General features: G+C 44.8%; 2 protein-coding genes and 1 long non-coding RNA gene across 7 annotated transcripts; 2 read left to right on the top strand and 1 right to left on the bottom strand.

The window, feature by feature from the left end:
- The first annotated feature begins 6,832 nt into the window (after nucleotides 1–6,832).
- On the top strand, nucleotides 6,833–9,627 carry JAGN1 (jagunal homolog 1). Its single transcript, XM_081275914.1, has 2 exons — nucleotides 6,833–7,072; nucleotides 8,696–9,627. The coding sequence occupies exons 1-2, from the start codon at nucleotides 6,984–6,986 to the stop codon at nucleotides 9,156–9,158; spliced, it is 552 nt and encodes a 183-aa protein (XP_081132040.1). The 5' UTR covers nucleotides 6,833–6,983; the 3' UTR covers nucleotides 9,159–9,627.
- Nucleotides 9,628–9,743: 116 nt separating this feature from the next.
- On the bottom strand, nucleotides 9,744–26,801 carry LOC308638457. 5 transcript variants are annotated; one of them, XR_014019842.1, is made up of 8 exons: nucleotides 26,671–26,801; nucleotides 26,246–26,466; nucleotides 18,659–18,739; nucleotides 15,670–15,762; nucleotides 14,755–14,906; nucleotides 12,856–13,069; nucleotides 11,718–11,865; nucleotides 9,744–10,092 (listed from the first exon to the last, which is right to left on the bottom strand). It is a non-coding gene; the product is annotated as an uncharacterized lncRNA (long non-coding RNA). The 5 variants fall into 5 exon arrangements; XR_014019843.1 differs by lacking the exon at nucleotides 14,755–14,906 and adding an exon at nucleotides 16,352–16,451; XR_014019841.1 differs by lacking the exon at nucleotides 14,755–14,906.
- On the top strand, nucleotides 15,818–27,251 carry IL17RE (interleukin 17 receptor E). The gene is given in 17 exon segments (XM_081275915.1): nucleotides 15,818–16,272; nucleotides 16,606–16,621; nucleotides 17,303–17,406; nucleotides 17,410–17,425; nucleotides 18,934–19,031; nucleotides 19,270–19,429; nucleotides 19,528–19,667; nucleotides 20,906–20,974; nucleotides 21,880–21,946; nucleotides 22,877–23,052; nucleotides 23,138–23,185; nucleotides 23,269–23,314; nucleotides 23,450–23,604; nucleotides 25,069–25,137; nucleotides 25,646–25,697; nucleotides 25,772–25,870; nucleotides 26,339–27,251. Coding segments are annotated over 17 exon segments (2,076 nt in total). The 5' UTR covers nucleotides 15,818–16,140; the 3' UTR covers nucleotides 26,968–27,251.
- The last annotated feature ends 16 nt before the right edge of the window (nucleotides 27,252–27,267 follow it).

A 27,267-nucleotide genomic window follows, 5' to 3' on the forward strand; every position in this document is an offset into this window, starting at 1 on the left:
AAATTGTTCTCTCTTTGGTTCCCTTTTTTCTTGGCCTGTCAGAGATTGATTGTCTAGACATTAGTAACTATTCTCTATCTTGTACTCAACTAGGGTCATTTTGACCCAGTTCCCTTCAGCTTGCTTGTTGTTATGCCAACCTGGAAAGTCCCCTGGGAAATATCAATGTACCCATTGCATTGTTTCCCTAACTACTCAATTCAGCTTCTGTACTCCTGCTTGCTTGCAGCTACGTAAAACCAAATGTGGTTTTTGCAGGGTTTTTAAAAAATATTTTTTAGTTATAGATGGATGCAATATGTTTATTTTGTTTATTTATTTTTATGTGGTGCTGAGGATTGAACCCAGTGCCTCACATGTGCAAGGCGGGCGCTCTGCCACTGAGCCGGCCCTAGTCCCATAAAGAACTAATTTTTTTTTTTTTTTTTGGTGTTGGGGATTGAACCCAGGGCCTTGTGCATGTGAGTCAAGCACTCTACCAACTGAGCTATATCCCCAGCCCTAGTTTTTGCCTTTACAGACCCTGAAATTCTCAGGCTCCATGCTATTCTCCAATTTGGACAAAAATTGGACAAAATAGACTTGGTACATTTTCTGAGCAATCTGCCCTATAACAATTCTACATGTATAACATGCCCAGAATAGACAAATCTATAAAATCAAAGAAAATAAATTAGTGGTTGCTTAGGGGTGTGAGTGTAGAGTGAGAGGGAAATGGAGAGTAGCTGCTATTGGGTACAGGGTCTCTTTTAGGGGAAAGAAAATGTGCTAATCTGTTTATCTAAGTACAATGTATTTTGGTGTTGGTTGCACAACCCTATAAATATACTAAAACTCATTGAATTGTATACTTGATTGGGCAGATGAATTATTGGGCATATGTGTATACATATATATATATATGTGTGTGTGTGTATGTATGTGTATATATATGTGTGTGTGTGTATGTGTGTGTGTGTGTGTGTGTGTATATATATATATATATATATATATATATATATATATATATATCCGCCACCTGCGCCTGACATAGAATTATATTTTAATAAGGTTGCACATGCCTATAATCTCAGCAGCTCCAGAGGCTGAGACAGGAGGAGGATCTCGAGTTCAAAGCCAGCCTTAGCAATTTAGTGAGACACTAAGCAACTCAGTGAGACCCTGTCTCTAAATAAAATACAAAATTGGGCTGGAATGTGGCTCAATGGTTAAGCACCTGTGAGTTCAATCCCTAGTACCCCCCCCAAAAAAATAAAAACAAATAAGAATTTAATCTTATCTTTCTTTTGGCACAGGGTTTTCACACTTTAGTGAATCATAATCACCTGAGGGCTTGTTGAGGTTCAGATTGCTGGGCTCCACCCCAGATTTTCCAACTCAGAATATCTGAAATGGCATCTAAGAATTTGCTTTTCTTATTCTTTTCTTTCTTTCTTTCTTTCTTTCTTTCTTTCTTTCTTTCTTTCTTTCTTTCTTTCTTTCTTTTTTTGGTGTTATTTTTGTTTTGTGGTGCTGGGAATCAAATCCAGGACCTCCAGCAGCACCATGCTCTTCCATTGAGCCACACCCCCTGCCCCAAATTTACATTTCTTTCCTTTTTTATTAATTAATTAATTAATTTGTTCTAATTTATTATACATGAGAGCAGAATGCACTATAGTTCATAGTACACAAATGGAGCACAATTTTTCATTTCTCGTTGTACACAAAGTAGAGTCACACCATTCATGTTTTCATACATGCATCTAGAATAATGATGTCCCTCTCCACCATCTTTCCTACCCATGTGCCCCCTCCTTCCCCTCCCTCCCCTTTGTTGTATCTAAAGTTCCTCCATTCCTCCCATGCCCTCCTACCCCCATTATTGATCAGCATCCACTTATCAGAGAAAACATTTAGCCTTTGGTTTTCTGGGATTGGCTTACTTCAGTTAGCATGGTATTCTCCAACTCCATCCATTTACCTGCAAATGCCATGATTTTATTCTCTTTTAATGCTGAGTAATATTCCATTGTATATATACCACAGTTTCTTTATCCATTCATCTGTTGAAGGGCATCTAGGTTGGTTCCACAATTTAGCTATGCTATTGTGAATTGTGCTGCTGTAAACATGGGCTTCATGAATGCTAGGCAAACACTCTACCACTGAGCTACATCCCCAACCCCTCTGTAGTTTTCACTGTAGAGGTTTTTCACCTCTTTTACTAAGTTGATTCCCAAGTTGTTTTTTTTTTTTTTTTTTTGAGGCTATTGTAAATGGGGTAGTTTTTCCTTTCAGAGGATTCGTTACTGATGTACAGAAATGCATTTGATTTATGAATATTGATTTTATATCCTGCTACTTTGCAAAATTAATTTATTAGTTCTAGAAGTTTTCTGGTGGAATTTTTCAGATCCTCTAAGTATAGAATCATGTCATCAGCAAATAGTGATAGTTTGAGTTCTTTTTTTCCTATTTCTGTTCCTTTAATTTCTTTCATCTGTCTAACTGCTCTGGCTAGAGTTTCAAGGACTATGTTAAATAGAAGTGATGAAAGAGGGCATTCCTGTCTTGTTCCAGTTTTTAAAGGGAATGCTTTTGATTTTTCTCCATTTAGAATGATGGCCTTGGGTTTAGCATAGATAGCTTTTACAGAGTTGAGATATGTTCCTATTATTCCTAGTTTTTCTAGTGTTTTGAACATGAAGGTGTGTTATATTTTGTCAAATGCTTTTTCTGCATCTACTGAGACGATCATATGATTCTTATCTTTAAGTCTATTGATATGATGAATCACATTTATTGATTTCCATATGTTGAACCAACCTTGCATCCCTGGGATGAACCCCACTTGATTGGGGTGCACTATTTTTTAATATGCCTTTGGATTCCATTTGCCAGACCAAATTTGTATTTCTTCCCCTTTTTGGGGGGGTACGGGGGATTGAACTCAGGGGAACTCAACCACTGAGCCACATCCCCAGCCTTGTTTTGTATTTCATTGAGAGATAGGGTCTCACTGAATTGCTTAGCCCTTGCTGTTGCTGAGACTAGCTTTGAACTTGTGATCATCCTGTCTCAGACTCTCTAGCCACTGGTATTACCTCCACTGTGTGGGCCCAAGTTTGCATTTCTTTTTTTTTAACTTTTTTTTTTAGTTGTTGATAGACCTTTATTTATTTATACGTGGTGCTGAGAATCAAACCCAGTGCCTCACACATGCCAGGCGAGTGTGCTACCATCTAGCTCCAGCCCCAGCCCCAAAATTTGCATTTCTAACAGGTTCTTTTGTAAAGCCAAAGTTGTGGCTACTGGAACCCCACTTTGAGAACTGCTAGTCTAGCACTAGCTATATGATCTAACATCTAAACTTCAGTTTGAGCTGATCAATGGGGATACAAATAGCTCCTACTCCATCAAGTTTTCACAAAGATTAAAAGTGATATCAGTCAGATGTAGTGGAGCTTGCCTTGTGTGTTATTCTACTCAGAAGGCTGAGGCCAGAGGAATCTCAAGTTCAAGGCCAGCTGGGCAATTAAGGGAGACTCTGTCTCAAAATCAAATTTAAAATGGGCTGGAGGTGTAGCTCAGTGATAAAGTGTTTGCCCTACATGAGAGAAGCCCTGGGTTTGGTCCCCAGAATGACAAAAACAAACAAACAAAAAAAACCCCACACATATATGCATACACACAAACAAATTTAAGGCAGACCAAGGGTCACGGGAAAAGTGCAAGAGTTCAAACACTACATACCAGGGAGGAAGTTCTGGGGAAAGGGTCAGGCCCCTCCCTTGGACATTCACGCCTCAAACATTTATTGAACATTCCTTGTGTACTTGGTGTCCAATGACAGGCCAATGGATGACTCAGAAGCAATCTGGATCTTGAGGAACTCCAAGTACATGGTAGAAAGCAGACACAGAAAAAGACAAGAGATAACACAAGCGAAAGCCAGAGAGCATCTGTCTGCGGGGGAGGGTGAACCTGAGGAGAGGAGGATGGTTTGGGCTTAGTTAAGGTATTCAATGAACATTTTCTTCAACTTTTACACTATGCCTGGCAGTCAGTGATTCTGGGGACACAAATTATGCTGTTCTTGTTTGTTCCTTTGGAGAATTCATCTTCCAGTGAGGGAGGCAATGTCTAAGCATGATTCTCATACTCTATGCATGAAAATCATCAGAGCAAGCGTAGTTGCACACACCTGTAATCCCAGGGACTCTGAAGGCTGAAGGATAAGGAGGCTAGCGTCAGCAACTTAGCAAGACCCTGTCTCAAAATTTTAAAAAGATTGGACCTGGTGGCACATGCCTGAAATCCCAGCAGCTCAGGAGGCTGAGGCAGGAAGATCATGAATTCAAAGCCAGCCTCAGCAACAATGAGGTGATAAGCAATTCACTAAGATCCTGTCTCTAAATAAAATACAAAATAGGGATGGGGATGTGGCTTAGGGGTTAAGTGTCCTTGGATTAAAAAAAAAAAATCCCAAACTCTGTGTTTTCAGCTTGTAACACTATGAGCAAAGTCAAGACATGCAATGAGCCAGGCAAACTGGCCCAAGCCTGTGGTCACTGCTGCTTGGGAGGCTGAGGCAGGAGGATGCCTTGAATTCAAGAGTTCTGGGAAAACATGGGCAGTATAACAAGATGCCTGTCTCTTAAACAAAAACAAAGAAAACCCTGACATACAATGTATAGGGAAAATACAGTTCAACTAACATTATATACAAGAAACTAATTCATTCTCTTTCTCTCCCTGTCTCTCTTTTCCTTCCCCCCTCTCCATATAAATTAAGAAGGCAACACAATAGAAAAATGAATATAAGAACATAAACAATTCAGCTCAAAAAACTTTACATAAAAATATCAAATAACCCAGTTAATAAGTGGGCAAACAAGTTAAACAGACACTTCTCAAAAGAAAAAATACACATGACCAACAGATATTTGAAAAAAATGTTCAACATCATTAGCAATTAGGGAAATATAAATCAAAACTACACGGAGATTTCATGTCATGTCAATGGCAGTTATCAAGAATACAAATAATAATAAATGCTGGAGAGGATGTGGAGAAAAAGAAACACTTTTACATTGCTGGTTACCTTAGCAACAGGTTGATAGGGCGGAGGAAGTGCTCTGAAGGCATTTCAGTCCCTCAGGGGGCAGTCTCCAACTTCCAGGACTCTTTCAAATTGCCTTACTTAATCCAACCTGACTTGATTCACCTATCTATACCGACTGCCTGAATAATTCTGTTTTCACCAGCGACTTGGGAGGCTGAGGCAGGAGGATTTTGAGTTCAAAGCCAGCCTCAGCAAAAGTGAGGCACTAAGCAACCTAGTGAGACCCTGTCTATAAATAAACAAAATAGGGCTGGGGATGTAGTTCGGTGGTAGATTGCCCCTGACACAATCCCCTGCACCCCCCCACCTCCCAAAAGAAGGGAGGGCAAGGATAGGGCTATGGTTGATTGATCACCTACTACACTGTAGGCATTATGATTGGAAGACTGAGGACAAAAGGATTGGGGGGGGGCTCAAATGGTTACATTTCAACTACATGGTTTAGATGACAATAAATACACTCTTTTTACATATTAAAAAACGCAGACTAGGGCTGGGGATGTGGCTCAAGCGGTAGCGCGCTCGTCTGGCGTGCGTGCGGCCCGGGTTCGATCCTCAGCACCACATACCACTCTCCCTCTATCACTCTCTCTTAAAAAAAAAAAAAAAAAACAAAAAAACAAAAAACGCAGACTACATGTTTAACTTTTTAAAAAATCTTTATTTTATTTATTCATTTTTATGTGGTGCTGAGGATCAAATCCCATGCCTCACACACGCTAGACAAGCGCTCTACCACCCCAGCCCTACAGGTTTAACTTTGACAGAATAGAGAATATAAATCTCACAGAGTATCACCGCCACCCATTTTCGGAATGTTTTCATCATCTCACACAGAAACTGCTCCCATTAAACAATAACTTCCCATTCCCCCATCCATACTTCTAGGCAACCACCTTTCTACTTTCTGATTTTACAGATACTATTTTATTTGGAAATTATTTCTTTTTTTCTGTCATGATCTTGAAAAATTTTGACTACAGTCCAACTACCTCATATAGCATCCCTCCATTTGGGTTTATCTGGCATTTCTTTATGATGAGGTTCAGGCTAAGCATCTGACAGGTGTATCACAGAAGTGATGCTGTGTTCTCAATGTATCAACCATTGAGCCACATCCCCAGCCCTATTTTGTATTTTATTTAGAGACAGAATTTCATCGAGTTGCTTAGCCCTTGCTCTTGCTGAGGTTGACTTGACTTTGAACTCACGATCCTCCTGTCTCATCCTCCGGAGCTGCTGGGATTATCGGCGTGTGCCACCACCCCAGCTGATTAAGCAATTTTAACCAATTTTTTTTTAATGTTCATTTTTTTTTAGTTGTAGTTGGACACAATACCTTTATTTTATTTATTTTTATGTGGTGCTGAGGATCGAACCCTGGGCCTCAGACGTGCAAGGCCAGCGTTTTACCGTTGAGCCACAACCTCAGCCCAATTTTAACCAAATTTGGGGGATTTATGAATGATGAGTGCTGGCATGGAGCAGGGTGAAAGAACACTTCCTGGCAATCCGTTTCCCTGGCTGTGAAATGAGAACACCTGCGTCTTAAATTCAAGTTGGAGCTTAATAAACTGTCAATGCAGGTGAGGCCTTCGGACAAACAGCATGGGACGCCTAAATTGGAGATTAATTTCCTGCGCGCTCCACACGCGCAGACGTAGGGTGGGGCCCGAGAGAGCGAGAGCGCATGCGTGAGGGCAGTAACCACAGAGGCGGTCCTCCCGGGACAGAGAGACCGGAAGTCCTCCTCGCAGAGCCGCGCGGCCGTTGGGTAACTGTGCTGAGGCGGCGCGAACAGGGTCCCTGCGGTTCTTGACTGTGTAGTTGTTGTAGCCGGTGGGCGCGAGGGGCTCTGGGGTTCTGTTCGGACACAATGGCGTCTCGGGCAGGCCCGCGAGCAGCCGGCACCGACGGCAGCGACTTTCAGCACCGGGAGCGCGTCGCCATGCACTACCAGATGAGGTATGAAGTGAGGCGAGGAGCACGGAGGCCTTCCTGGCTGGAGCTGCAAGGGTCTGGGAGGCAACACCAGTCCGGTTTCAGCGTTTTACTCCCCAGCCCCGCACACCTACCCAGCCCTCGCCGCCCGTGACGGCCTCCCCAGTTCTGAGGAAACCCCATCGCCCCCCGCGAGCTTCGCTCATTGATTTTGCGTTAGGGGATCCAGCCCTTCGTGGGCTCTGGAGTCGCGTAAATGCTGGTCATGCCACGTGACCTTGGAAACTTGAAAACCTCATTTCTACTTGAGCCTCTGTTCCCTCATCTGCAGAGGGAGAAAATAATCCACCTTTTAGATTTTGCTGAAGCATTAGCGAATAACTCGTGTAAAGGAAATAGCATAGGGCCTATCACGTAATAATACATGGTAGTTGTTATATTCTGGGCAGTTTCGGGGAATGTGTAAAATGGGTCCCTGCCTAAAATGAATTTTGTAAAAAATCCCACATAAGGGCTGTTTTCTACATTCATTTATTGTTGCCATAAATTCTTGTTGAGCTTCTACCCATTCTGCATTGTGTTAGGATACAATAGTGAGCAAAAGCAGATGTAGTCTTTGTTTGCATGCCATACCTTGAAGTTTATTTTAAACCAGGCACTGTGGCACATGCCTTTGTGTAGACGCAGTTACTTAGGAGGCCGAACCTGGAGGGTCGTTGGAGGCCAGCCTGAACAACACAGGGAGACCCCAACTTAAAAAAAAAGCAACTCTCAACCTTTACCCCTCATGAAGCTTGAAGTCTGGAGGTGTTTGACACACACCCCTTCCCCACACTTTTTTATAATGAATATTTTTAAATTAAATTATTTTCTTTATTAAATTCATTGACTCCTCCCAGGATGTTCTTCACATCTTTCTTCAGGATTTTGAAGAATGACAAGCTCTTTGGATCCTCACTTCATTTTCAACCTTAGGTGTCCTCACAACCCAAGCAATGTTTTCTTGCCTACCCAGAGCAGAAACATTGCCCACAGGAGTATGAGAAGGATACATTTGGGACCTGAGAGAATTCAAAGAATAGAAGAAATATTCTTTTATATGAAAAATCTATAGCTGAAGAATGGGCAGCCTTAGCTGGGTCCTTGTTGCCAATACCTTCTCTCTCTAGGCTGTAGTTCTCTGGTGCAAATAACATTGCAGCGTTATTCTGCCTTTAGGCCATTTATAGTCTTTGCACCTTCATGTCCTGTTCCCCTCCTGTCCACATTCAACCATTTGGTTTCCTGGAACACAAATGCTTATGCCTTTGTGCCTGCATGCTATTGTCTCTGCATAGAATGCTCATCTCCAGCCATCTCTAGAGCTTGAATCAAATATCCCAGTTGAGATAGCCTTCTGTGACATTCCATCCCATACAGAATTGATTCCTTTCTCGTGATCCTGTATATCTTGGAACATACATTTACTAAAGCGTTTTTTCATTTTTTTTTTCTCTAATTGTTTTTTCCTCTGTTCTTTGTGCTCAACCTCTGTCAGACTATATCATTCAAATTTGTATCCCCCTGTCCAGTAAAATTGCCTGGCATATAGCTGGTGGTCAAAAAAATTTGAATGAAAGGTGCTTCTCCCTCTGCTCTGCCCCACAGTGTTACCCTCAAGTATGAAATCAAGAAGCTGATCTACGTGCATCTGGTCATATGGCTGCTGCTGGTTGCCAAGATGAGCGTGGGACACCTGAGGCTCATGTCACATGATCAGGTGGCCATGCCTTATCAGTGGGAATATCCATATTTGCTGAGCATTGTGCCCTCTCTCTTGGGCCTTCTCTCCTTTCCCCGAAACAATATTAGCTACCTGGTGCTCTCCATGATCAGCATGGGGCTATTTTCCATTGCTCCACTCATTTATGGCAGCATGGAGATGTTCCCTGCCGCTCAGCAACTCTACCGCCATGGCAAGGCCTACCGCTTCCTCTTTGGTTTTTCTGCTGTCTCTGTCATGTACCTGGTGTTAGTACTGGCGGTACAAGTGCATGCCTGGCAGTTGTACTACAGCAAGAAACTCCTAGACTCTTGGTTCACCAGCACACAGGAGAAGAAACGAAAATGAAGCCTCCTGATTGATGGACTTCTCTGAGTGAAGCCCAAGCCTCCCTTTGAGCAGAGAAGGCTAGAAGAACTGTTTGTAAATCTCTTCCGGTGATTAAGGCAATTGTCATGTTGGCACCTAGGGTAGACTAAGCCCAAGTTCTGGCTTAGAGTTCTCCTACTGCCATCTGCTGAGGTGGCAAAACTATATTTAATTTATTCCTGATTGGCTAAAACTGGGTGACCAACAGATGTGAAACTTCAGTTGGTTGAAGTTGAGCCACTTAGGACTTTTTCTTCCTTACCTTGCCTCCTCTTGGTCATTCTCCTCACTTCCATCAAGACCAAAGGAGATAAGGAATAAATCATTCTATTTTAATCAATAGGGCAGGAAATATTTGGGAAACTGCTCTCCTGAAGGCTGTGCTCTCTACTGAAAAGCATTTTAATTAAGTAAAAAGAACCTCAATAAAAGTTAAGACTGCCCTCTCCACCTTGTTCCTTGTGTCTGGGATTTGGTAAGAATGTGAAAGGTGTGTTGCTTGAGTAGCCTTAGAAACGGGGGTAAGCAGCAGCTCTCTAAGAAACTTGGCAGTAGCTGGAAAGAAATGAACTGGGCATGGGAAATACAAGTCATAGTTGTAGTCCTGCAGCTGATTGGCATGAACTCCCATGGGTAGACACTTAGTTTCTACCCATAACATGGGCCACTTTCATTTATCTAGCCTGAGTTATAGACTCTTACTAAATACTCATGTTTATCATTTATGTGCCCAAAAGAATTTCAAAATACCTTTGTGCACAGGAAGTGTGAGCTGAAGTAAATCAGACAAAAGGTTTATTTTGGCTCTTGGTTTTGAAATTTTCAGTCCCTTTTCAGTTGTCCCATTGCTTTTGGTGAGGTAGTAAATCATGATGGGAGCAGGTAGGGGAAGAAGCTGCTCATCTCGTAACAGCTGGGAATTGAAAAAGAGGAAAAAGTCTCAATATCCCCTTTGAGGGCACACCCCCAGTGACCTAACTTCCTTCTATTTGGCTTCACCCCCTAAAGATTCCATCATCTCCTAGTAGGGCCACAGGCTAGGGACCAAATCTTTAATACATAGACCTTTGAGGGACAGTATCCAAGCCATACCAGGAAATTTAGCAATCCAGTGGGAAAGAGCTGTGTGTGTAAAGTAACCAATAAGAATAGGATCTAGGGGCTGGGGATGTGGCTCAAGCGGTAGCCTGGCATGCATGCGGCCCGGGGTCGATCCTCAGCACCACATACCAACAAAGATGTTGTGTCCGCCGAGAACTAAGAAATAAATATTTTTTAAAAATTCTCTCTCTCCTCTCACTCTCTCTTTTTTTTTTTTAAAAAAAAGAATAGGATCTAATGGTATGGAGCAGATAATTTTTAAAAATATTTTTAAGTTGTTGATGGACCTTTATATTTTGTTTACTCATTAATATGTGGTACTCAGAATCAAACCCAGTGCCTCATGAGTGCTAGGCAAGCACTTTAACCACTGAGCTACAACCCCGGCCCCCTGAAGCAGATAATTTAAGTGGAAGGCTGTGGTTTTAACTTAGTGGTAGAGCATTGCCTAGTATGTGTGAGGTAATTTGTTCAATCCTCAGCACCACAAAAAAATAAATGTGTCCATTTACAACTAAAATTTTTAAAAAAGAATAGAAGTGGAAAAGAAATCTGTTACTGAAATAACACTTTGAAGTTTGATGCACAGTAAATATTTATTACATGAAAGATGAATGTCCCTTTGCACTTCATTATGTATGAATGATGCCCAGACCTACAACTGTACAGCTCTGCCCTCTCCAAAATTGTAGTCATTCTTTATTCTAGAAACAGGATTTCTGTACTGTCTTTATTACACACTTATGATAGTTTTAACTGCAGAACCTCTTCCTTTAGATGTCCTGTTATCTCAAACTTATGTCCCAAATTTAATTCTGCCTTCTGCCTCATATTCATTACTCTTCCTGCATCCCTGTGTTCAAGTGAGCCTTCCAAGAGCATAGATTTGCATAGTCTTCCATTCCTATTTTTTGGCAGAGGGGAAGTTGAACCCAGAGCCTCACACCTGCTGGGCAAGTACTGAGCTACATCCCCAGTCTTTTTTTTTTTTTTTTTTTTTTTTGGCGGGGAGAGGGGTTTACCTGGGATTGAACTCAAGGGTATTCAGCCACTGAGCCATATCCCCAGCTGTATTTTGTGTTTTATTTAGAGACAGGGTCTCACTGAATTGCTTAGCACCTTATTGCTGAGGCTGGCTTTGAATTCATGGTCCTCCTGCCTCAGCCTCCAGAACTGCTGGGATTACAGGCCTGCGCCACCACACCCAGCTAAACAAACTTTTAAACATAAGTACTGGGGATTGTACTACTACTGAGCTACATCCCAACCCTTTGTATTTTGACACAAAGTCTTGCTATAATTCCCAGGCTGGCCTTGAACTTGGAATCCTCCTGCCTCAGTCTCCTGAGTAGCTGGGATTACAAGTGTGCACCACCATGCCTGAACTTTTCTTTATTAACTACCCAACCTTCAGTATTTTGTTGTAGTAATGGATACCAGAGTACTTAGAGCCATCCAATGAAGACCTTGAACATAAACATGTAAAAGTTTAGGGGCTGGGGATGTGGTTCAAGTGGTAGCGCGCTCGCCTGGCATGCATGCGGCCCGGGTTCGATCCTCAGCACCACATACAAAGATGTGTCCGCTGAAAAATAAATATTAAAAAAAAACATGTAAAAGTTTATTCTTCTCCCCCAACTCCCCCACCCTGCCCGCAAAAGCATTTCTGCTTTAGCCAGAAACCTGAAAGTCACATGACACCTGCCTGTCCAATCAATCGGTAAGACCCAATGATTCAACCCCAAACCTACTTCTCTAGGCTCTCTGTCCTACAGCTGGCACTAAGTCCATCACTGTCTCTTGCCACCTGGACAGTTGCAACGACTTCCAGTTAGTTTCCAGCCTTGACTTTTGTCTCATTACAATCCAGTCCCCACCCAGCAGCCAGAGTAAGCTTTTCAAATGCAAACTGTACCTTATTCCCCTCCCTTAGCTTCTGCCTCCTGCTAGAATAAAACACACATAGAGCCAGGCCCTATGGGGCACACCTGTAATCCCAGAGACTTGGGAGACTGAGGCAGGAGTTCAAAGCCAGCCTCAGCAAAAGCGAGGCATTAAGCAACTCAGTGAGACCCTGTCTCTCAAAATACAAGATAGGGCTGGGGATGTGGCTTAGTGGTCGAGTGCCCCTGAGTTTAATCCCCGGTACATTTGCCTAATGGGTATACATAAGGACATACAAATAGTGTATGCAGTTGCTCCAACAGACCTTAAGAATTGGTCAGGAAGATCCTGGAACTGCTGTACCATGGTCTGTCCAGAGTCTCTGCATGGCAAGGTTAGCACCAAAAAAGGAAGGGAGGGAGGGAGGAAGGAAGGAAAGCTGCCAGAGATCCCCCACAGGTGCTCTACCTGAGCATGTGCAAAGGCCTGTGAAGATCCAAGTTCCTGGCCTGGTCTGCTAGTAAGCGTTATTAGACCATGAGGTCTTGACCAGGTCATTCAGACACAAACCATAGGTGGGTCAAGTCTCAGTCACACTTGGGGAACACAAGGCCTCTGGGCCGAGGTCCTAAACCACACCCCTGTTGCCTTCATACTAGTTGGCCACCTCTGATTCCAGCCATCCAGTTACTTACCTACTTACTCCTCCCATGTTGACACTTGCCAGTCTCCTCCCTCCTACAAGGAAGGGACTGCTGATCTCTCACTGTCATAATGCCTACTTTCCTTTATTCTTCCAGCCATTCCAATTTTTCTCTTTGTTGTTTACTCTGCCAACACCGCTAAATCTAGTACCTTCTGTAGTCAACAGGATCCAGTAACCTTCTGATTCCAAGCAGTGTGTTCTGGCAGGAAAAAAAAAAAAAAAACAAAAACGGGAAGACAGGGAGATAGGGTGGTATATTCAGTTGTGTGTTGGAACAAGTCACCTAATTCCCCTGAGTGTTTCCCGGTCAATATAATTGGGTCATAAGCCTGACCTCAGGGGTTTTAGTGCCAATAAAATGAGATTAAGTGAGCAAAGCATTTGATGCTGAACCTCATCACAGGAGTTTAGCATTATTGATCTCGTCCCCCACTCTTCCTCAGGATGTCCTGGAATTCATTCCTATGCTTTTTTACTTTAAATCCTTTTGGGAACAGGCTCCACACTAAATAAATAAAAGTAAGCCAGGAGGGCTGGGGTAAAGTGTGCGCCTAGCATGCATGAGGCACTGGGTTTGATCCTCAGCTCTACATAAAGTAAAATAAAGACATTGTGTCCACCTATATCTAAAAAATAAATATTAAAAAAAAGTAAGCCAGGAAAAAAATAAAATGTAGACCTACTTTTCTCTTTTTCCCTATTTTTTCATCTTTATTCCTTTTCTACATGCTCCTTTTCTCCCCCTCTCCTTTCCCTTCCCTCTCCCAACCTTCCCTGGTATCTCCATTTTGTTCAAATCTCCATTTCTTTCTTTTCTGCTTTAACCAGGGTCAGAGAGAAATTAACCAAATATTTTCACTTTGAAATTGAAATTGGAGGATTCAGAGGTCTAGAAGGACTAGTGTTACAGAATAGAGCCAAGCTTCTCATTTCATGCCTAAGATTTAGAAAAACTCAATTATTTATAAAGAGCAGAGCCACTGTACTGTAGAGTTTGGGGCAAGGCTTCCTAGCCCATTCTTTTTTTTTTTTTTTTTTTTTTTTTTTTTGTGTGTGTGTGTGTGTATGTGTGGTGTTGAGGATTGAACCTAGGGCCTTGTGCATGCGAGGCAAGCACTCTATCAACTCAGCTGTACCTCCAGTGACTCCTAGCCCATCCTTGGTATGGCTAGACCACCTTTTCTCTCTTCAAATTTTACTAATTTGTTGCACAGATGAGCTCCAAGGCCATAAAACAGCACTGTGTCAGGCAGATCCTCGGTTCAAAGAGCAGAAGAGGATCAGGCAGTAGGAAAAGAGATCACAGGATGCTAGAAAGAGCATTTGAGTTGCGAGGGCCTAGCAGAAGTGGGGCTTCCTGGGCTATAGACTTTGACCTTGTCTAAATCACTCTCCCATCTGCTTCCTTATTTCTCTTTATGAAATGAAAACAATAATTCTCACTTATCTGTCTCATAAGGTGCTTGGCTCAGATAGGAAAATGCTTTGTGAAGTGTGAAACAGATAAACTAGTTAGATGAAATGTATCTAACTTACATTTGTTCAACTACAGAGCACCAAAATTTAAGAGATTCACTACTAGGTATTGGAAAAACATAAAGAATAAGAATTTTTATCTTTTTTAATAATTTTTTTTCAGTTATATGGACTCAATGCCTTTATTTGTTTTTATGTGGTGCTAGGATTGAACCCAGTGCCTCACACTTGTGAGGCAAGCACTCTACCACTGAGCTACAACTCCAGCCCAAGAATTTTTATCCTTTAGTGAGCTCAAAAAATAGAGGATATTTTTAGGATAATGGATAGGATGAGGCCTTCAGGTAGTGCACCTGAACATTTAGGCCAAAAGAAGGTCATGGTTAGAGCCAGGTGGGGGGTGTGTACCTGTAATCCCAGCTACTTGGGAGGCTGAGGCAGGAGGATAACAAGTTCCGGGCCGGGCCTGGGCAACTTAATGAGACACTCTCAAAATAAAATAGAAAAGGCTGGGGATATAGCTCAGTAGTAGAATGCCCTGGATTCAATCCCCAGTACAGCTAAAAAAAGGAAATAGAAGAAGGCTTTGATCAGGCTACTGAGGGTTTTTAGGATTAAGTTGCCGACCGACGGACAAAAAACAACCTCAAAATGCTTTGAGTATACTGAGTATGCCCCCAAACTTTCCTTCTACTGTGGGTGTCACCAATATTAGGGCTGAAGAAGCTCAAGTACTCCATGAGGGGGAGGAAGCTGTGGGATGATGGGGAGGGTCCCCACAAAGATTGGAGCCTTGTCAGCCTTTTCCTGCACCGGAAACCACAGGAAACCAGGTCAGTGTGTGGGGCCCGCTCCCTCTGCTCCAGGGCTCATCTATGAGCTCTGGGGCTTCCTTAGCAGGCTGTACTGTTTAGTGGGTCCTTGAAGCTGGAGAGCCCTTGACATGAAACCCTTTGCCCAAAAAGTCTAATGGGTAGAAAGAGCCAGCCAGATGAGGGAACCAGGGTAACATTGGGGCATATAAGATTTCTGTGCACCCTATAGTGTCTTTTTCTTTTTTTTTTTTTTAAAGAGAGAGTGAGAGAAGAGAGAGAGAGAGAGAGAGAGAGAGAGAGAGAGAGAGAGAGAGAGAGAGAGAGAATTTTTAATATTTATTTTTTAGTTCTCGGCGGACACAACATCTTTTTTTTTGTATGTGGTGCTGAGGATCGAACCCGGGCCGCACGCATGCCAGGCGAGCGCTACCGCTTGAGCCACATCCCCAGCCCCTAGTGTCTTTTTCTTTTTCTTTTTTGCTCAACTTTAAAATGGTTTGTCACTCACCTCTAAATTTTCAGCATCCAGCGTAGAGTAGTGCTGCTTAATAGCTTTGTTAGTTCTCCAGGTGAGGGGAAGAAGCTTGTGTCTAGGGGAGACCTAAATTCAACAGCATGTTAATGGATGGGTGTTTAGGTGTAGGAGGGGTTAAGAAATGGGTACACCATCCCCCAACTTGGTAGTGGCCCCTTTCCTGTTATTTCTCTGCCACTGAAAGAGCCCCTGATTGTTTCAGATGGGAGCGAAAGGTTTTCTAGGGAATAAGTAACCCCAATCCCTTTGCTTGGAGAAGGAATGTGACCTAGCCTGCTGGTTAGGATCAAGGAGGAGCTTTGGGGCAGGGCGGGGCCTGGGCAGGGTAAGGTGAGGGCTCCTGCTGGTACCGTACTCCTACTCCCGCTGCTGCACAGCAAGGCCCTGCTGCCTACTTTCAGGCCACAAAGCCATGTCCTGGGTTCCCTGATCCCCCAGAAGCCCATGGAGAGCCCTAGACCAGCAACCCTGCTACTGCCTCTCCTACTGCTGCTCATTGGCCTCTCTGCCTCTTCTGGGATTGGCTGCCCCCACCTGCCACACTGGATTACCCACTGTCTACTGGCCTCTCATATGGTAAGGTGCCACTGCTATGGGGGGACACCTGCCTGGCACAGGCATAAAGCTCCCCACTCCTCTACCTGCCAGTTCTTACTTCTCTGTCCCTGTGTTCTTGTGGCAGCCACAGTGTGTCCTCTAAAGTCTGGAAGGGATTGTGAAGGTCCTGATGTGCTGAGGGCCTGGGCAGGGTGGAACTGGGAAGAAAAGAGCCACAGTGGAGGGCTTTTAGCCATGGGATTAAGAACTGGATAGTTCCTGGCAAAAAGCCCAGGAAGAATGCTTCTTAAAGGGAGTATCTTCTATTAATACCTCTTTTCTTCTTTTTGCTGCTGGGCCCTGTGCCTTCAGGACAGGAGTTTTCCTGGTGAGTCTTATTTCCTGCCCCACTAGTGCCTCTTACAATCCCTTTTGTTCTATATCCCCAGTGAGCCCTTTATTGTACTGTTTGGTTCCCACCCTGGGAAGTAACATAAATCAATGCAAAAGTGCAGGACAGCCTGGACTTGCCTGGCAGTTTACCCCAAACTCCATGAGTGGCCTCTTTTACTTAAATCATCTTCAGATTCTGAGCTATATAGTAGTGGTGGAGAACTGATTGTACCACAGAGACAGTCTTTCTTCTGACCTGTGGGGAGGATTAAGTGAGGAACATGGATACATCTGGCAATCCATGAATGTGGTTCTTCCCCTTAACCAGTCCTTTACTCATAATAATACAAAACTAATTATACAAATAATACAAAACTAATCCTTCATATTTTATAGTACATTCTATTTGGCCAGGCATTTCCTCACATATCATCTTACTTGATCCTAACAGCCCTGATTTATGAATGAAGAGGCAGATAGGTAGGTCCCATAACTTGCCCACAGTCACATGTCCAGGATGTAAATGTCAGAGTTCAGCATGAAATCCAACGGTTAAAAATCATCATCATCATCATCATCATCATATTGGTCTGAAGGAGGAGAGACCTCTTTATTTTTTATTTTTTGAGGGACCTCTTTACACCCTGTCATTTCCTTTCCTTTCCATCTTGCATAGGAAATTCTGTGCCTGCTGTCTGTCATACCAAATTGGCTCTCCTTCTCTCCACAAAGCCAAGGCATGCGTGGGTCTGGTACTGGCCCTGCTGTTTGTGCCTGCATTAGGTATCAGAGCCCTCAGGTATGAGAAACAGCCCAATGGAGGTGTGAACTGGGGACCTTTTTTTGGGTGGGATACTTAGGCTGAGGCAAACGGGACCTGTCATGGTAGAACAATTGTCAACCACAACAGAGACTTACAGCATCCTCAAATATTACACCATGACTGATATCCACAAGTGTAACTGTATGATTCTGTGAAGGTGTTAATCTCTTCAATCAATTCAAAATTTGGGCATTTCTATTAACTTGAAGGTTATTATTTCCTATTTTTTTAATTTTTATTTTTTTAGTTGTAGATGAACACAATACCTTTATTTTATTTATTATTTTTTTATATAGTGCTGGGGATCAAACTCAGTGCCTTACACATGCTAGGCAAGTACTCTACTACTGAGCCACAACCCCAACCCCATTACTTTTTATTTTTAAGGTAGGATATTCTTTCTTTTTCAACTATATTTTCATTGCCTTGCATGGTTACATACTAAATATTCATATATTGCTTAAAAATTAGAAATTTCTAAGTTTTTACTAGTAGAAATAATGCTACCTTTGATCCAGGCGTGGTGGTTCATGCCTGTAATACCATTTATTCAGGAGTCTGAGGCAGAAACATCACAATTTTGAGGTCACTGGGCAACTTTGTGAGACCCTGTCTCAAAACAAAAAATAAAAAGGGCTTGGGATGTAGTTCAACGGTAAAGTACCTCTGAGTTCCATTCCCCATTACAAAAAAAAAGAAGAAGAAATAATGTTACAATGATCTATTCTGAATATATGCATGCATCACTTTTTCTCTTCTTAATAAATTAACTGTTTTTTCATTATGTCTTACTTTTTATATAAATACTTATTATATTTTTAGGTGTAGATGGACACAACACAATGCCTTTATTTTTATGTGGTGCTGAGGATCGAACCCGGGTTTTGCCCGTGCTAGGGGAGTGCTATACTGCTGAGCCACAATCCCAGCCCCTCATTATGTCTTACATTTTTTTTTTAAAGAGAGAGTGAGAGAGAGAGAGAGAGAGAATTTTTAATATTTATTTTTTAGTTCTCGGCGGACACAACATCTTTGTTGGTATGTGGTGCTGAGGATCGAACCTGGACCGCACGCATGCCAGGCGAGCACGCTACCGCTTGAGCCACATCCCCAGCCCATCATTATGTCTTACTTTTGAGGAATAAAGAAGCTTGGCATCATTATGCTTCTTGATAAGATGACTTACAATCTGGGTGTGGTGGCACATACCTGTAATCCCAGCACCTCAGGAGGCTAAGGCAGGAGGATTGAAAGTTTGAGACCGTCCTTGGCAATTTAGCAAGACCCTGTCTAAAAATACAAATAAAAAAGGTTGAGTATATACCTCAGTGGTAGAGCATGCCTGGGTTAAATCCTCAGGACCACAAAAAAAAATAAATAAATAAATAAATAAAATGACTTATTACCCAACATTGGACCACATCTCCAAATAGGAGAGAGGCATTGAAGCCTAGATACTAAGTATGTCCTCCTCCCCTGTGTAGGCCTTCAGAGGGCCTGGTTCTACCTCTTGCTGCTGAAATCCAAAAAGTCTTACAAGTTCAAGTCCTCTCAGAGGCACAGGATGCCAGCATCTTCTCAGGTACTCTCTCTGCCAGTTTCAGCCCTGCCATGAACCCTGCAGCCCTTTGCTTCTTAGTGTCTCATTTTGTTCTCTAGCCACATGAGGGAAGTTGAAAATGTGGAGATTACAGAGTAAGGGAAACTAAGGCCAAAAGAGGTTATTCAACTTGCCTGTGGTTCCTCAGGTTCCAGAGGCACAAATAGAAGCCAGATTTCCTGATTCCTGACCTAAGGCCAACCTTGTTCTCTGCTTTCAGTGGAAGCTGCTAGGTAGCTGCACCCTGTCTGAGAAGGACCATCACATTTCCATCCCTTCCCCAGACATCTTTCAGAAGGGGCTGCGCTCTAAAAGGACCCAACATTCGGATCCAGAAGTAGTGGAGAGTCTCCCCAGACCAAGTTCACAAAGGAACGAAGGTAGGCGTGGGGAACAATAGGAGTTTGCTTGAGTTGTGTAGTGCTACCTGCTAAGCCCAAGTGACAGCCCAAGTAACTGAGTACCTAACTCTCCTCAGGACCTGAGTTCTCCATTGATTTTCTGCCTGAGGCACGGGCTATTCAGGTCACCATTCCTCCAGGCCCAGAGGTCAGCGTGCGTCTTTGCCACCAGTGGGCACTGGAGTGTGAAGAGCTGAGAAGTCCCTTTGATGCCCAGGTATGGAGTGTCATCCCTCTGTAAAACAGAGCCAGATCATGCTGGGTGCAGTGGCACATACCTGTAATGCTAGCTACTTGGGAGGCTGAGGCAAGAGGATTGCAAGTTCAACACCAGCCTGCTCATTGAAGACCCTGACTCAAAATAAAATTTTAAAAATGCCTGGGGAAGTAGCTCAGTGGCAGAGCTCTTCCCTAACATGTATTAGGCCCTGGCTTCCATCCCCAGCACACATGCACAAAAAGAACAAGAAAGAAAGAAGCTAAAACACCCAGTGCTATAGCAGATGGGGAGAGTGGGGAGCAAGGTCATTGTCCCAGACAAATTGAGGTGTCTAGCATTAAGCCTTCTGTGGACTAAATAGGAAAAGCAGGGGTCCTGTTACTTGGGAGGAGAGAAAAAAGAGGGACAGGTAGAGTCCTGGAGCGACCAGGAATGATGAATAGCAAAATGAGTATGTTTTGTACCCCCAATAAGACCTTCAGTGTGATTCAGCTTGCATTAGAAGCCTTTTCAGGGCTGGGGTTGTGGCTCAGTGGTAGAGCATTCGCCTTGCATGCACGAGGCCCTGGGTTCGAGCCTCAGCACCACATACAAATAAATAAGTGAAATAAAGGTATTATGTCCAACTACAAATAAAAAATAAATTAAAAAAAGAAGCCTTTTCAATTCCCACAAGAGGTTCTTCTCAAGGGGAACAGAGTAGTGACATGTCTTGATACCCTCCCTTCTTTCATCCTTTGTTCTGCCCCTCAGGGAATGAGCAATTCCTCAAACTCCTTGCCCTGGCCCTAACATCTCACTTCCACCTCCAGTTTCCACAGAAGCCATGTGTACAGTTAAAACAATTTGCACAGATTGATGCCATACCCCAGAGGCCCTCAACACTCTTCATTTATTCAGTGGTGTTGATAACTCACAACTTCTCTCTGATATTAGTATATGGATTAACTTAATTAATACTATTAATACCCTGTCTGACATATAGTTGGAGCTCAATAAATCCATATTCCTTTTCCTGTCTTTTTCCTCCTCATTCCAAGTAGAATACCTAGAGAAAATGGTCAGAATACAGAACAGAGACCCTGAGAGGAAATTTTTCAGTGTAAGAAATAAATGCCATATAAGAGAAAAATAGAGTATGTGGGCCAATGTCCCAGCTTCCTCTTGCCCTTGTTCATGGTTCCCATATTCTCTTTCTCAGATGTCTCTTCTGACCCTTTCTGTCTCATCAACAGAAAATCGTTCCTGGGGGCCACACTACAGACTTGCCTTATGAATTCCTTCTGCCTTGTCTGTGCATAGAGGTGAGCAGAGGAAAATGTGTGGGTTGTTGGTGGCTCCTCGGTCAAGCATCTCTCTAGTAAGTCAGGTTTTTAAAAGAACTGGATGGGGCTGGAGGTGTGGCTAAGTGGTAGAGCACTGCCCAATATGTGTGAGGTCCTGGGTTTTATCTATAGCGCTATTTTAAAAAAAAGGAAGAAAGGAAGGAAAAGATTGAATGTGACTGAGATGCTTAGGAAGACTGGTACCAGTGTGGTTATGAGCCATATGTAGTCCAAAGTGGAAGGGTGATCCAATCAGTCTCACCCAGATCCAGCATTCCCTGTGCAGGTCTGGCTCAGCCTATAGAGAAAATACTGTGTGCTCTGGAGAATGTTCTAGCCCCAAATTCTTCTCCCATCTACCCTTCCATTATAATCCTCCACCTTTCTGTATAAGTCTGAGGTGCCTAGCACAAAACCTTGTTTGGATTAGACAAAAAAAAAAAAAAAAAAAAGGCAGGGGAGTGTCACTGCAGAGACCAGACAGCAGGCACAGCAGAGAGCTGGAGCAATGAGCAACTGCCAGGTTGGAAAGCAGTTGGGTACTTGGGCAATTCAGAGTGAGGGTAACAAAGGGTACTGGGCACCTTGGGAATGGTCAAGGTGGAGGCCAGGGCAGGTGAAAGTTGAGGAAGGTGAGCCTTGTAATTTTCTTCTTGCTGAGACTAGTTCTCTCCAGGGAGAAGAGGTTTCAGCCCCTCACATGCTGATCTCTCTCATACTGTGGAGTTCTTCCCCATCTCTGCCCACACCATACCCTGTCTACCCTCCGTGGTGCCCTGCTGGCTTGGGTAGCTTGCATTACAGTAAGGTAGAACCAGAATGAGTTTTAGGTCTGAGTGATGCAGGGAATGCTACTCCCCTGACTCTCTCTCCCATTCCCCCAGGCATCCTACCTGCAAGAGGACACTGTGAGGCGCAAAAAATGTCCTTTCCAGAGTCAGCCTAAAGCCTGTGAGTGCTTCTTGTATGTACTGTAGTGCGCACACACCCTCTCTCTGTTTCTCTTACACACCCATCACACACACACACACACACACACACACACACACACACACACCCCACCTGTATTGGAGGAAGCCCCACAAGGCATGCAGGCACTTCCCCCTGCAGTTTTGTCTGCCCATCAGCCTGCCAATAAGCCTGAGGGTACTGAGCATTGTAGGACTGTGAAAAGGTCAGATGAGATCCAGGATGTGGTCCTAAGAGGTAGGGCCAGAGACTTGGGTTCACCCCTCAGCTCTGCCACTTATTTTCCTTTGAGCCTTAGTTTCTTCATATATAAAATCATGGAACTTGTGCTGCTTCATTTTCAAACTATAAATCTTTAATAAAATATTACATGTGAAGGTGGTCTGTGACATCTAATGTGCTGCATGCACATTGTCCTCCAGGAGAAACAGGACACTGACACAAGTAAGTAGCACCAGGCAGCCCACAACACATGCAGGGCAGAGTTATAATTAAGGGCTAGGCTTTGGGACATAACCTCAGAAAGGGGACAAGCCCATGAAGGCTGTTGTGAGCAGAGACATTCCCTCAAAGGATCTAGGACCTGAACTGGGTTCAGAAAATGGGAGGATTTAGAAAGAAGAGATGGGAGAGGAAGGCATTCCAGGTTCTGCAAGGAGCCTAAGCAGATTTCCAGCATGGAGTACAGCAAGGGGCTGGCTGGAATGGGGCCAGGATGGAAAGAAGGATAATAAAAGGATAGAAAGGTAATCAAAGAGACTCAGAATTAATGTTTACTCACTGAGTACCTATTCATGCCAGGAAACATGCTGGACACTCCCACATCATCTCCTGGTGCCACTGGGATGGGGGCAGAAAGATGGGCCTAGAACAGGGCTGAGGCCTTACTCTTTGACCCTGCCACCTGCCCAGATGGCTCCGACTTCTGGAAATCAGTGCACTTTACTGACTACAGCCAGAGCGATCAGATGGTCATGGCCCTGACACTCCGCTGCCCACTGAAGCTGGAGGCCTCCCTGTGCCAGAGGCAGGATTGGCATGGCCTCTGTGAAGACCTCCCCAATGCTACTGCTCAAGAGTCAAAAGGAGTGAGGACAGACCCCTTTCCCCTCACTTAGGTGGGCAGGCTTTGGACCCAGAGACCTTCCTAACTAATACTCTTCTCTCCCCCAGTGGTACGTTTTAGAGAAGGTGGACTTGCACCCCCATCTCTGCTTCAAGGTACAAGCATAGGTAACAGAGGAGGGGGAGAGGGAGTGGGTGATTCTTGGAGCTTGCTGACTTGCCATTTCTGAATTTCTCAGTTCTCCTTTGAAAATACCAGCCATGTTGAATGCCCCCAGCAGAGTGGTAAGTCAATAAATGACCTCAGTTAGAATCCCCTCCCCATATTTCACCCTCACCCAGCTGTGACTGAACAAACCCCAGTCCAGCACTGACTTCCCTGTTCACCATAGCCCAGTCCCAATCACCTTCCACAAACAGGGTCTCTCATATCCTGGAATGTGAGCATGGACATCCAGGCCCAACAGCTGGTCCTCCACTTCTCCTCGAGGATGCAGGCCACCTTCAGTGCTGCCTGGAGCTATCCAGGTTTGAGGCCGGACACCTTGATTCCCCCTGTATACAGTGTCAGCCAGGTATGGCCCAGCCAGGGCTGGCTCCACTAGGTCCTGTTGTTTAGAGCATGGCCCACACATCTACATGCCACCTTGGTGAGACAAATCCTGGGTGGGTGGAGACAAGCAAAGCCCTGATTTCAATCTGGTTAATTTATTTACAAATCAGCCTTTGTTTAGCTGGTCCTCTGTCAGCCAATGGGTCCTCAAATGGGCAATTTCTAAACCTTTCAGCTCCAGTACTGACCCTGACCTTTCCACATTTAGCCATTCTCTTCCACCTGAACTGCTGCCACATTTCATATTAATGTCATCCCTGAACACAGCTCTCCTCTACCCATCTCTTATTTCCTCAAGGCACCTGAGCAGAAGTTCTCTGATTCTCTCAAAAGTCAGAGCCCCTAGAAGCCAAAGTGTTCTCTGTACAATACTGTGAACAGATTTAACACAATATGTAGACTAAGAACAGTTTGACTAATAGACTCTCTTCTGTGTATATGATATAAAAACCACAATCAAAATACCCACAAAACCACAGCACCAAGCTGACTCAGTATGACTAGCTTGTTCCAGTTCTTTCTTAAATGCTCACTTGCAGGTTATTTATTTGTTTTGCATTATATATATAGGGATTCCCAAATAGATAGATAGTAGCAAACACATAGGATTTAAGACCAAATTATATGGGATAACCTAAAATTAAGACCTAAACCCATTGACTCGTGTATTTCTGCAAGGTGTGGAAAAAGACTACCTTCCTTTTGAGAATCAAAAGGAAGATATAGTGATTTGAGAATCACTATATCACTATCTGCTTACAAGCTCACTGGAGAGTTGGATCTGAGACAGGTGTGAGGCATTGGGTTAGAGCATAGAGGGTACTCCTCAAAGATGGAGACTGGTCAATCCCCTATTTCTCAGAACACAGAGGGGAGCCACATCCCACTTGTAGACAGATAGCAATCATTTCTGTCCAATTCAGCGTGTATTTAAGGACCTACTCAGTGCTCACCCTGTATTAAGTCCTGGGAGATACAGGAGAAGTACAGTCTCTACCCTTCAGAAGTTCACTGTCTAGTAATAGGTACTACCAAGAAATGAATATACACTGCAGTTTATTAAAAGAGCATTCATATACATATTCCCTTTTGGTGCCCTTAACCCGTTAAAATATAAAGATTATTGCTCCCTGGGTACAAATGAAGAAACTGAGGCCCAGGGAGAAGAGCTAATCATTTCCATGCAAAAATCAGACAGCTAGGATTACAAAGGCAATAGTTAAGCCTGAATGTAGGTTTTCTGACTCCATAACTCACATTCCTCACAATATTACCTCCTTTCTTGGGTGGGAAAGTAAAGGGAGCACATAGAATTAGCCTCTCTGGTTTGTGAGCTGCTGAAGGACAGAGACAGTGTCTGTGGCCACCTTCCCCAGGGCTTGGCTTGGTTTCTATGGGACAATCATTCTTCTGTTTGTTCCTACAGACCCAGGGCTCAGGCCCAGTGGCAGTGGACCTCATCATTCCCTTCCTGAGGCCAGGGGGCTGTGTCCTGGTAAGGAATCCTGTTACCCTCACTCTGTGTATACTCCCTAGCATCTGCTCCTCAGGTAGTAAACATGGAAAATATCGTCTGAAAAACTGGCTTTAGCCAGGATAGCTTTTTAAATTGGATATGATTGTCATATTTACATATTTTTTAAAGTGTATTTCAGCTTTTCCTGAACAATTAGAAAAAAAGCTAGGGCTCTATGTCCACATTTGGGCATGGTGACAATGGTCTAGGGCTCAGCGGTGTCTGATTGTTTCTGCTTTCCAGCTCCCTCCTGTAGCCCTGGCCAACTTTGTGAATTTACTTTTTGAGTTTGGCCACATCACACTTGCATTTGCCACCCCTGCCCTGTTCTGTGCCAGCCTTGGAACTGGCACACACACAGCCTGAACTGGAAGCATCCCCTAGCCAGTGGGGACTTCCCTTCTTGTCCCCACACCTCCTCACCCAACTCCCCCTGGAAGGCAGGGATGTTGTGGCTCAAAGGGCTGGGGGGGCTCTGTGCCCTCAGGTGTGGAGATCCGATGTCCAGTTTGCCCGGAAGCACCTCTTGTGTCCTGATGGTGAGTTCTTGGGAGAGAGCTAACAGAGGTTGGGCACTGAGGACCTGGGTTTGGCCTCACCCTGCTTGATTCAGTCTCTCATAGACGCCTGGGGCTCTTGACCCTGGCACTGCTGGGCCTCACCACCCTACTGGGCATTGTTCTGGTCTTCACCTGCCGGCGCCTACTGCCAGGTAAGCTCACCTGGGGGTAACCAGAGGCTTCAGACGTGCTGGCTCCTAGGTTAGTTGCTCCCTCCTGTCCGCTCCCTCCCACCAGCTCCCGACCTGTGCTCCTAAATCTCTCAGGCCCCCTAGTGGGCATAAATGGTTAAGGCAGAGCAAAGGGTCCTCTGTGTCGGTGGTCTCGGAACCAAGACAGTGGGCCAGAGGCCAGGGGGGCAAAACTCCAGTCTGCACGGAGCTTGCCAAGTGTTGCGTGCTCCATAAGGTGCACCTTTATTTAATTAGCCCACAAGAACCTTATGGGTCCAAGCTGCCCTAGGTACTGACTCTTCAGCACAGATAGGAGACAGCGGGGCGGGGGTTGGGGGTGGGGGGTCACTCTACCTTGTAGCCGAAAGGCTGGGGAGGAGAGGGCCGCCTGTCCCTTGCCCTCCCCCGCCCCGCCCCACTCTGTTCAGGTGTTGCTCCCGCCCTCAGGCCGGGGCAGAGCGCGACTGGTACTGCTCCTGCACGCAGCGGACTCAGAACCTCAGCAGCGCCTAGTGGGAGCTCTGGCTGAACTGCTTCGGACAGCGCTGGGCGGTGGATGCGACGTGATTGTAGACCTGTGGGAGGGGACACATATGGCACGAGTGGGCCCATTGCCGTGGCTCTGGGCGGCGCAGGCGCGTGTGGCACGGGAGCAGGGCACCGTGCTGCTGCTGTGGAGTGGCGCAGGCCCTGGTCCCACCCAAGGCCTGGATCCTGGCGCCACTTCCCTGCGCGCCTTGCTCCGGGCTGCTCCGCGCCCGCTGCTGCTGCTCGCTTACTTCAGTCGGCTCTGTGCCAAAGGCGACATTCCCCAGCCGCTGCGCGCCCTGCCGCGCTACCGCCTGCTCAGAGACCTGCCACGCCTGCTGCGGGCTCTGGGCGCTCGGCCTTCCACCCGAGCCACCAGCTGGAGCCACCTTGGGGCTCAGCAGTGCTTGCGTGGCCGTCTGGAGCTGTGCCGCCAACTAGAACGTGAGGCCGCCAAACTCAGCTGCCAAAGCTCGGCGGGGTTCCACCGCAGTCCCAGATGTTTGTGGCCACAGTCTGTAGGGGCACTGGCTGGAACCCCAGAATGAGCCTTTGGACCTGAATTCCTTAGGGGATCTCTTAAGGACTATTGACAGAAAAGCCTTTTTGTCTGCCTCCTAATCCAAGAGGCCTAGCCTGGGCCTCATGGTGTTGGGTTTCCTCTTCAGACTCGCCTGCCTCTTACAAACTCTAGGGGAAAGAGGTGCCCTTCACCTGAGAACTCAGACCCAGGTTCTGATGGAGAGAGGGCTCTCTTCCCACTCTCTCTAAAGCTCCAGGAAGAGCTGTCTGCCAGGGCTCTAGTCCATGTTGGAGGGGATGCGGAAAGGGTGGTGACTGAAAGAGCT

Source organism: Spermophilus citellus, assembly GCF_964194105.1.
Source record: "Spermophilus citellus genome assembly, chromosome: 19".
Lineage (NCBI taxonomy): Eukaryota > Metazoa > Chordata > Mammalia > Rodentia > Sciuridae > Spermophilus > Spermophilus citellus.